Source organism: Gadus chalcogrammus, chromosome 15 (assembly GCF_026213295.1).
Source record: "Gadus chalcogrammus isolate NIFS_2021 chromosome 15, NIFS_Gcha_1.0, whole genome shotgun sequence".
Lineage (NCBI taxonomy): Eukaryota > Metazoa > Chordata > Actinopteri > Gadiformes > Gadidae > Gadus > Gadus chalcogrammus.
In genome coordinates, this window is record NC_079426.1 from 16,960,716 (window position 1) to 16,972,084 (window position 11,369).

The window sequence follows — 11,369 nt, forward strand, 5'->3', positions numbered from 1 at the left end:
TTTAATTAATCAAATAACTTAATGAATAGGCCTATGTTTAAATCTATACATTTTCTCCACTTTAACCTCCCCACTGTTAGTAAAAGTTTCAGTTTCCATCATAAAACTGTTGGAGATATATGAGAGGTTCCTTGTCTACCACATCATAGTTAAAAATAAGGTTGCGTTGTGTATTCGTTTACTATTTGCTGTTACAGAAGTAGCCTATATGATATTCCGTTTGCTTGCTACTTTTTGAGCAGGTTTTTGGTTGATAGGGCAGTTTTTAGTTTACAGTTTGGCTGGAAGTTGAAAATGCGATTTGGCCACACATACACAAACCGACAAACGATATGCCATATGAAAGCGGAGACTTAAGGGAGTCCAACGGTATAAGCCTCCTCATTTACCGAGCTTATCTCGATAGATGTGGAGGAATAAGGTCAATAACATAGCCTGTTATTGTCCATGTCCTACAGCCTGTAGGACATGGACATCTACATCTACGTCATAAATCCGTTTCAAGGCCCCTAGTACAGAGCGTTGTGATTGGCGAAGTTCGTGTTTGGGGATATAGATACCGGGGCCCTGTACCACGAAGCTCGCTTAGAGGGTTAGCGAGGTATGTTGAGCTCCAAGCCTGGGTTAGTTGTACCACGAAAGTCGATCTCTTTTAGCGTCGCTGTATCACCATGGTGACTTATGCTCGCAACCAAACCTGGTCGGGAGCAGTTTTTCGGCTTAGTCTAGCCGGAGATCGGCTACTTAAATCGGCGTGCGCAGCTTCCTAGACCCTCCTCTGACAATGGCGTCACCATTTATGGGTGTTCCCGTGGACCTCTGCGCACTTCTCGTACAGGCGTCTCTCCGGAGACAGAGGGTTTTACGGGACAGAACCGATTCCCTGGCATTGTCTGACGATATTCAGATTTCAGACTTTATTGTCATTGTGCAAACATCGAAATTGGGGTTCTTCATGAGAGATACAGATTCTCATAAGAGGGTGTTCGTTATTCGATCGTCCTTTTGGACCTTATGTAGACAATGCTTACTGTTGCGCATTTTGTCTCCGTGACAGAGTGCTAGAGTGGAGGTAGCGCGTCAGTCTTGAATATCTGCGCGGGGGGTTCGACTCCCAAGTGACGCGAATTTATGTGAAGCTTAAAAAGTCCCAATTATCATGCATATGGAATGCTTATTCACTAAAGCTTATGGAATTATATTTTTGTGCTTATTTCGAACTTGAACCCATATTTTAAAGGCCGTGCTGGCACCACATCTATGGGGGTAAAATGCATGATGATAGACCGGCGAATTTGAACCCCGGTCGCTGGCGTTCGGGTCTTATACTAATCCACTACGCTACAGCCGCTACCTCTCGGCGGTTGAAAACATGCGATACATTTCTTACATAGGGTGTATTTAAAGTGAATTCCCTAAATGATAGAATAAGGCAGGATGGACGTTGCTTATGCATTTTTAAATCATCATCATTCTATTTGGATTAATGGCGAACAATTCTGCATTTGGCATAGTTATTTTACAGACAATATGCAGAATATTTTCACTTATACGCATATAGACTGCTTGATCTATCGTAAAGGTGAGAAAAATGACGCAAAAAACGCCCCTTTCACGTGAACGCGCACTGAACCTAAAGCGGAAAACCTGGTTCAACTAATTGAATCTAAAGTGAGCTTCGTGGTACCATTTAACTCTGATTGCGAGTTGCGGCTCTGTCGAGCCAGGTTTTCCCAAGAAAGCCTGGGTATGTTCAGCGAGCTTCGTGGTATAGGGCACGGATGTTCTTCAGTGTTTGCATACCATCACAGGTTTTGTTGTTATTACCTTATGTATGTGCTCATAAAGCCTTAAAGGGGTAGTTCGGAATTTTGGACATAGGGCCTGATTCCGAAGTGAGCATTGGTATTCTATATCACTGGAGACAGTTTTCAACACATTTCATTCAGTCCTTCTAGTTGCAGAGTTCGCTCGTGCTAGGCTAGCGCAAGTCAACGGGCAATGCTAGCCTGCTATTAAAAACAGTCTTACCCACTCCACAGTACACCCGAGGTAAATCAATTATAACGACAGACTATACATCTAAATGTCTGTTTATAGAATAATGTTAGAAATAAAACCAACCTTGCATTGCATTGCATTTTGAGGGAATTGCGGGGTCTCAGCAGCAGTGTTTATATTCCTGTACGTAGGCTACGGCAGCGGCGGACTGATACCTAGGTTACCTGCCGCTGTCATTGCTACAAACGCAGAGTACAGTGAACGAAGGAATTCTACAAGCGTATTAAATTAACAAGATATGGCCACGTTTGGAGGAGTTAGCGATGCATCTGCTTTTGAAGACGATTATGAGGAATTTGTTGTATCCAACGACGAACCGTACATGTACGAGCCGGTGTTTTGATGTCAAAGCCAGCAGCAACAAGCCACAGTTGAGTCCTTTCTGGATCTCGCACTGGAAATTGGTGGAAACTTTGTGGTGCCCATCCGTACCGTTTATTTCTACAATTTCTAAAAGCACACTGAACCATCATGTTGCCTATTCGTTCAATTGCGCTTCTGTCCCACGCTTCTCTGTTTACGTTCTTCTGTCGTGATTCGGTTACAAACCTAACCAGCGCATAGTAGAATTCCGCTTCTGCTGAGAAAGTAGTCCCTCGATGATTCATGCGATGCATGGTTAGTTTTATTTCTAACATTATTCTATCAACACCGACATTTAAATCTATAGTCTGGCGTTATAATTGATTTACCTCGGGTGTACTGTGGAGTGGGTAAGACTGTTTTTAATAGCAGGCTAGCATTGCCCGTTGACTTGCGCTAGCCTAGCACGAGCGAACTCTGCAACTAGAAGGACTGAATGAAATGGGTTGAAAACTGTCTCCAGATAGAATACCAATGCTCACTTCGGAATCAGGCCCTATGTCCAAAATTCCGAACTACCCCTTTAATCTTTCAAACCTAGTCCTTCTCGACCTCTTATTTCTTAGAGTATTTGTGGGGTTTTATCCACAACAGAGTAAAATATGTTAATAAACATGAAACCGTGCGGCTCAACTTTGGGAGAACAGCTTTCGTCCATAATGGACGTACTTACGAAAGCAGCCGTATCTGAAATTAGCCAGCTGTTCTCGGAAGACTCGGCTACTCTTCACTTACAAATAACTCGGAGCCTGGAAGAAAACGAGACGCTGAGGACGAAGATGAAGGTGATGAGGAGTGAGCTGTTTACTTTGCGGCTTCAAACAAGACCAAATGCATCGCGTGCAAGTCGGCCCTGGCTCGAGCCAACATCTGCAAACCAGGGACTACATCAATGGGAAATGGTGAGTTGAGTCCCGGCTGTAATGGGTGGATAAAAGGACGGTCCAAGTGTTCAGGGGGTACTGTTAGTAGTTACAATTTTAGTAATTGGACAAAGTTATAATAATAATGATTCAAAATAAACATTGAATAACTATTTCTATCGGAGAAGCAGGCTACCTCACATGGCTAACACATGCCAAAGATAATTTGACGATATGCCAGTTTCCTTCACTTTGAATGGTCTTGGTGTATTCTTCATCATCATCATCATCATCATCATCAGGCCTAAAGCCCCTGAAAGACACAAGGTGGTTGGAAACCCCCCTCTTCTTACACCACCCTTAGATTCTAGGCAGCTTCGATTCGAGGATGACTGCTAGATTGTACCTGTGCTAAAAAGTCTGGTGCTCTTTTGTAAAGCATCGTGACCCGAGCCCTTGTAAAAAACGAGTCAAACTTGAGATTAGAATTTCAAATATTGAATCAGTCAAGCCCAGAAAGGTTTCAAGAAGGATACCACATGAGCTGGTTTTCATTCTCAAACATCAATAAACTCCAAATGTATACATGTTAACTAATCATCTTGCAGGGATTGAAACGTTGATGCTTGTTATTGTCAAATAGAATAATTGCGCTTGTCTCGCATGTAATGTTGTGCTCAGATCATTTTGCGCTGAGTTTCTTTTTAGTGTCCTGGTCAGCCGCTTGTGCTTTGAGTTTGGGGACCAAAACTCAATCTGTTTCTGCAGTACCCATATTTAACCCTATGTGTTACATACAGACATTTAAATAGTTTATTTCACGTGTACAAATACACACTGTCTCCTTTTGTGCAAATAATGTATCAAAACCATTACCTTGTCCCCTATCTCTGCAGAAGACTGCGATGACTTTGGAGACCGCAGCACACAGCACGTCACCCCGGAGAGTCTGCACGGGGACGCCCCTGGTTCCTCCCGCATGTCCAGTCACAGAGAGGAGCTGAGGATCCTGAACGTCTACGGAAATGGGGAGGGCCCACTGGCGGTAGACTGCCATGACACCCTCTTCACTGTGTCCGAAGTCGAGGCCCTGAGCTCACTGTCTGCGGATCACAGCGTGGCCAAGAGCCTGGAGTGCGGCGAGCGACTGGTCCGCCTTGAGGAGCTGACTGGGCAGGTTGGAAATCATCTTCTCATTCATGTAACGGATGCTTCCAACTCCAGCACACACCTTAATGATTCAGTGTGTCGTTAGTGGGGATTGACCACTATTCTGTGCAAATTAAAGAATGTCTAATGTGGGTTTCCTTCTTTATTTGGAAAGCAGCAGACCCCAGACCCCATTTTAATCAAGGAGGAAGAGGATATTGGTGGAGGCATGCCACCTGTAGGTTAGTAATACACATTGCATCTATGCAAGCAAGCAAGCCAGCAACGACCTGGATCAACTGAAAATGTACTTGATTCTACCAGCGCTAAAAAGCCTGGTCCTCTTTTGAAAGCGCATCATGACCAGAGCCCTGCTAGAACACAAAGAATATCCTTAAAAGGGGGAGACGTAGCAGTGCCTACTCAGCTGGAGCCTTTGACCCTTGACAACCTCAAGGGGGACAAGGAAAAGGCATATTCAACAAATAGAAGCTTTAAAGAAAGATTGTCAAAATCCATCGAATTTAAAAGTGTGTACAAAGGTATCCCTTTGTGCAAATAATGAATGAATATGAATATTATTAATTAATTACTTGAACAAATACAGTACTCTCTTTGTTTTCCTCTCTGCAGAAGCCTTTGACGTTGGAGACCGCAGCACACAGCGTGGCGGCACCTCGGATAGTCTGCATGTGGACGCCCCTGGCTCCTCCAACATGTCCAGTCACAACGGGCATACCCACACCGACGAGAAGCCGTACGGGTGTGGCCAATGCATGAGGAGCTTCAAACTGAAAGGCAACCTGAAGCTCCACATGATGACTCACTCCGGGGAGAAGCCCTACAGGTGTGACCAATGCGTGAAGCGCTTCAGTCAAAAGTTCAACCTGAAGCTCCACATGAGGACTCACTCCGGGGAAAAGCCCTACAGGTGTGACCAATGCGTGAAGTGCTTCAGTCAGAGCTGCAAGCTGAAGATCTACATGAGGACTCACTCGGGGGAGAAGCCTTACAGCTGTGACCAATGCCTGAAGCGCTTCACTCAGAGCTGCAAGCTGAAGATCCACATGAGGACTCACTCCGGGGAGAAGCCCTACAGCTGTGACCAATGCGCGAAGCGCTTTAGTCAGAGCTACAACCTGAAGATCCACATGAGGACTCACTCCGGGGAGAAGCACCACAGGTGTGACCAATGCGTGAAGCGCTTCGACCGGAGCTCCGACCTGAAGTTCCACATGAGGACTCACTCCAGGGAGAAGCCCTGCGTGTGTCTGCAGTGCAATGCCAACTTCAGCAACCAGAGCAAGTTGCGTTTGCACATGCGCAAGCACACGGCAATTGACACGGGGCAACGGGACACCTTGGGTGATACCGCAATCCTGTATTCATTGAAATGACTGCTGTAGGTTTTTTTTTCATCATGATTAAAGACGCTTCACATCACAACTTTTTATTGTCTTTTTAATTTTATTGTTGTAGTTTTCTGGCAATAAAGGTTCTGGTTGGGATTATCGTTGATTGGGCAGTTTTTCGTCTATAGTTGGGCTGAAAGTTGCCAATCCGATCTGGCAACAAATGCTATCTACACAAACAATATGCGGTATGAAAGCTGAGACTCATGAGTCCAAAGCTATAAGCGTCATCATTTTGTGAGCTTATGTCGATTAACTAGCAAGACCGTGCAATGCATAAATTGGTGACCAAAAGTACCAATGTAATCAATAAAAGCATTTAAAATCTACATTAAAATAACCAACGTGATACAAATACAAAGAAAATACATCTCTACGGGCGCAGCAATTTTTTTTCGGCCTCACTGAACCCGCTCTACTTTCAAAGCGACGAGGTACTACGACCAAAAGTGGGCGTGTCTCGGTGAAATTCCGCAAGAAAGCTGGGAGAGTTGCAATTTACAACTTGCACGTTCCGGCGTACCATCCAAAAGGATTACAGCAGGTTCAACATACTTTTCCAAGTTACTACCAAACAGACACACGCCAGCTTTTCTATATTTTATTTCGAAAGTATTCAAATGATTACATTTGCTATTTTATAGTGAGAGCTTCACTTTATTTGTTTCCAACCATTTGAAATTGTTTAATTGGTGTGCCTGTTTACATTGTTTACTCCATTTAGACTTTGCTCTAATCCCTTCACTATATTTAAGCCATTTAGCATTTCTTTACGTCTATGTGGCTTTACTGAAACATATATTCAACCTCACTTTGCACTAGAGCACTCACCGTATTTTCTGCAGGAAATTCAGTGTGTTTTGTCCTCGGAACTTTTCTTTGCGGCCGAATGATCCGGAGGGCGGTGGGGAAGGTTTAACCGGGGGACGTGGAGTGAACTCTGACACCGTGATGTGACTATTGTTTTGATATGGTTTTCGTTACCAAGTATCAGCCGTAACGTTAACTGAAATTATCAATAGCTTCACAAAACATATGTTAATCAATCGAGGAACATAGAGTTAAATCAACCATGAACTGTCATGTGCGAAATCCTTGTTTGTTGACTAACGTTATAAAGGATGCTGTTAGCTGAGTGGCTAACGTAGCGGTGTTGACAGTCTACTATGGAGATCAATGTGAAGTGAGGGACAGGGCAGCAGATCGTTGTTTGTCCGGGTTTTCGGTCTCCCTACCTGCGTAGTAAATATTACCACTTTCCAAAAAGTGTTATACTACACGTGCTAAAAGGGTAAGTGTCGATCACAGCGAAACAGTCGGTGTTGATTTGTAACGTTTACTTCTATTCCATAGTACTAATTGCAAGTGACGTGGCTTCTTTTGGTAACGTTACTGAAACAGTTGTACATGATTCACCTCCCTTTAGAACCATACCCGTACACCAAACCATCTCGATGGGTGAAGAAAAGCCGGACACGTTGGATTTTGTGAAAGATTTCCAAGAGTATCTCAGCCAGCAGACTCAACATGTGAACATGATCTCCGGGTCTGTGAGCGGCGTCAAGGAGGTGGACGACGTTCCAGCTGGTAACTGTAAGACCCTACTTTACATACAGGCTGGACTGTCACTCATCAATATATCACGTCATGGCAAAGAGATTGTGTTCGGGTTTTTTTGCACAAAAATCCGGCGTATTATTATTCCTTATTCATTATGTACCGTCATTATTTAACAATGTTCTATGGTTCACACGGTGTTCTTATCCGCTACGGGCTTTTGACGATATGGTTCCCTCTGTTGCGCGTCGGGGTAGTTGGCTTGCCCAGGTTGAAACAAAGTTTAAAATGTTTAAATGTTTAGGTAAACGTCTGACTTCAAATGTAGTAGTCTGGAGTCTCTGGACTCTTTGCTGCTTTTGCACCTGTTGCAAATAGTTTTTGGTATCAATGCCTGCCGGACCTGTACATTTTGTATCAGCGAAGACACAAGCCAAACATGTTTTGAAGTCAAGCGTTGACCAAACATTGACAAACGCAGACAGGATATTTTATAGAATAAAAAGTTAGATTCACCGCAACTAAATGGGCCGAGCTCATTTCATCACATAATGATCATCATTACACTTGCTTAATTCGCTTTCAAAATAACTTATGCATGTCATGATAAAATCACCCCACGGTCTAACCCTGCATATCCCATGGCATGGAAAATGGTCTCTTATTAGCCCACATTTTGTCCTTTGTGTGCAGACTGCGGTCAAAATGGCCTGGACCACCCCTCGACGGATATGTCGCTGGTCGACAGCTCAGGGATACTGGTGGACGGCTTTGAGAGGACGTACGACGGAAAGCTCAAGTGTCGCTACTGCAACTATGCCACTCGAGGAACGGCCCGACTCATCGAGCACATCCGCATTCATACAGGTGATACGCTTTTCGTGCGCAAACTAGATAATAATATGTTATTCGTTTTGTGTTTGTATGTAAACGGTTGAACTCAACCTTGCGGCTGTGCATCCTCTGTCTTCAGGGGAGAAGCCTCACCGCTGCCACCTGTGCCCGTTTGCCTCCGCCTACGAGCGCCACCTGGAGGCCCATATGCGCTCCCACACGGGGGAGAAGCCCTACAAGTGTGAGCTGTGCTCGTTCCGCTGCAGTGACCGCAGCAACCTGTCCCACCACCGCCGCCGCCGCCACAAGCTGCTGCCCATGAAGGGCGCCCGCTCGCTGGCCCACAAGAAGATGCTCAGTGTGCTGCAGAAGAAGAGCAGCGCGCTGGGCTACGGCCGGCGCCTGCTCATCAACTTCAGCCCCCCTTCCATGGCAGCGCACAAGGCGGACAGCATGAGCGACTTCCCCCACGGACTGCCCCACATACGGCAGGAGGCCTTCGACGACCAGGGCGGGGCGCCCGAGGACGGAAGCTCCAGGGACGACGAGCTCCACCACCACCACCTCCATCAACACCACCAGGATCTGGTCATGGACAACCCCCTGAACCAGCTATCGACGCTGGCCGGTCAGTTGGCCAGCCTTCCGGCGCACGTCCACTCCCAGACAGCCCAGCCCCCCGGGTCGCCCCGGGCCCGGTCTCCGGTGGACGAGAAGCCCTTCCTCGTACAGCAGCCCGACCCCGCCGACACGCCCCCTGCGACGGCCTTGGCCAACACGTCGCACGCCTCGTCTCCCACGGCCCCGGACCCCAGGCTCCCCCCTCTCCCTCCGAGCGAGGGCAGTCCCGTGGCGGGGCCGTGCAGCGAGGGCAGCGGCCGCACCAGCACCCCCAGCGTCGGCAACAGCCAGCCCAGCACCCCGGCCCCGGGCCTGCCCGCCGCGCCCCAGGAGCTCGGCGCGCAGCACCACTGCCAACACTGTGACATAGCCTTCCCCGACAACATCCTCTACACCATACACATGGGCTGCCACGGCTACGAGAACGCCTTCCAGTGCAACATCTGTGGCCACAGCTGCATCAACAAGTACGACTTTGCGTGCCACTTTGCCCGGGGGCAGCATAAGCAGCCGTGATGCTTATGAACACCACAAAAAACGAAGAAAAAAAAGATGTGTCATATTATTTCAATGATTTCACAGGGACAAATCCCGCCTTGATGTAGCCTAGCCTTTGTTGTGAAATTTGCCGGGTTCTGGAGAGGCTGAGACTGTCAGCTTTGGGTAAGGGTTATTTTATATACGCTCACATGGTATAAGCTTACAATGCGAGGGAATTGTGTGCTATATCCAAGTGACACAGGTTTTAATGATAAACATTCCTTGAGTAATGTCACTCGGTATCAACTATTTGTTAAATAGTGGTTTACCAGGCACCATGTTGGAATCAAGTGCTCAGTGCTATTCAATTCAATTTCTTTACAGTGCCTGATATATATTTACTTGCTTTTTTTACTTCTAGCTAAAGAGTATTTATTTATATTATTACTAATAGACCGTATTATATTATTTCCACTGCTCTGTGTATAAGTCCAGCACAGTTTAAGAATTTATCCATTTTTTTAATTGATTTCCTAATCAAGGGGAATTTTGGTGTGTTTGACAAAGAAGTCTCTGTGCACAACATGTGATAGTCATCGCACAAACTTTAATGTCCACAAATGGAAAAAATCCACAAATGTCTTCAGTGCCACGTTATGACCATAATGCAGGGCATGGTTCTGTCATTGTCCTGCTGGTGAATGTCCTTGTACGTCTGCGGAGACGGTGTAGCAAATGAGTAGGCAACGTGACCGGCAGACTACACACAATAGTAGGCGACGCACAAGATGGAATCAAAGATGCAAGTGTTGTGTGTATGTGATTGTTGGCAGGGTTGTAGCTGTTGAACATCAGGTGAGTGGAACAGGCTAAAAACTGGCATGGAGATCAGATTCAATTTGCCTTATAACTAACTCCAGTGGTGTCCTGTAACTGTCCGAATGTGGAGGAACCTCCAACCACTACCAAAATAAGTGGTGGATTAGGTGGACGGATATCTCGCTGCTGGTCATTATACTAAAGTATAAACATTGAATCACACGTGCTCACCCTAAACTATCTGACTGCTGTGATGGGGTTATTGTTTAAGTCGTCAGCCACTAAACTAGGAAACGAAACCAAAGCCTCGCCTATGTCGTCTGAGCATACGCTTGATACAGAATGCCCTCTGCATAATCCTGGATGTTTTCTGTATCTGTATTGGCAGGAGAGGCCTAATCCTATCTTATTTTACATCCAGGACCATGTTACTTAATTAAGCGTACACACATTACGAGTGAAGAGTTCCAAATGGTTGGCCTGCAATGGGGCATCTATGGTGCAACTACGTTTTCCTCAAATATTAAGGAGTTTCCTTCCCTGCGTACAGAACCCTTTGCATAAGGCGATTCATACGGCGGGTTGTGGAAAAGCTAATCCTAGACCCGTCCTTGTAACACACCATGACCGGACCACATCCTGACCTTTTTGATATTGTAATCGTTCACTCTGATGTTGGCCAGCACCCCTCATATGTAGTCTCCTTTGGACGATGCTTGGTTCAGAATTGCCACGTAGCACCAGAGATGCCGGGCTCTTATCCTTTTCGAGAACACATGCCTTGAGATGCTCATGTGGTGATGTGGGTCCCTGCTTTCCTCAATATTAACGGGGTATTGTATTCTGATTGTTTTGATGGATGTTAAGTGTCAAAAAAAGAATAAGGTGAAACTCTGTTACATCGAAGAATCCTGCTTAGCAAGGTTGTGCAATGTACTGAATGGTGTTGTCTGTTGCTTAGCAACACGTGTGGACAATTTAGTTACTGTTGCTAGGACCAACTGCTTGAGACTGCTGGTACTACAGGCATCCGATGATAATGGCCTTATGTTCTGTGTGTCCTTGGTCGATTGGTAGTTGTGAATGTGGAAGATTTTTGTAAACCCCCCCCCCCCTCTGAGGTAACAAATTATTTTATTGTGAAATGAAATTAACGCTAACAAATGAACGAATAAAGTGTTTTCTAACAATCTGTCCCTCCCTAGTCTCT

The 11,369-nt window shown here is 45.7% G+C and overlaps 2 protein-coding genes across 3 annotated transcripts; both read left to right on the plus strand.

The window, feature by feature from the left end:
* The first annotated feature begins 2,861 nt into the window (after window positions 1-2,861).
* Window positions 2,862-6,026, plus strand: LOC130404767 (zinc finger protein 239-like). The gene is made up of 4 exons (XM_056609661.1): window positions 2,862-3,326; window positions 4,184-4,464; window positions 4,615-4,678; window positions 5,070-6,026. The coding sequence occupies exons 1-4, from the start codon at window positions 3,317-3,319 to the stop codon at window positions 5,831-5,833; spliced, it is 1,119 nt and encodes a 372-aa protein (XP_056465636.1). The 5' UTR covers window positions 2,862-3,316; the 3' UTR covers window positions 5,834-6,026.
* A 731-nt stretch (window positions 6,027-6,757) lies between these two features.
* Window positions 6,758-11,355, plus strand: ikzf5 (IKAROS family zinc finger 5). Of its 2 annotated transcripts, none has more exons than XM_056609920.1 (4): window positions 6,758-7,139; window positions 7,275-7,441; window positions 8,099-8,272; window positions 8,379-11,355. In XM_056609920.1, the coding sequence occupies exons 2-4, from the start codon at window positions 7,303-7,305 to the stop codon at window positions 9,374-9,376; spliced, it is 1,311 nt and encodes a 436-aa protein (XP_056465895.1). In that variant the 5' UTR covers window positions 6,758-7,139; window positions 7,275-7,302; the 3' UTR covers window positions 9,377-11,355. The 2 variants fall into 2 exon arrangements, with proteins under 2 accessions (XP_056465895.1, XP_056465896.1); XM_056609921.1 differs by having other exon boundaries at window positions 7,275-7,435; window positions 8,379-11,346.
* Window positions 11,356-11,369: the final 14 nt, after the last annotated feature.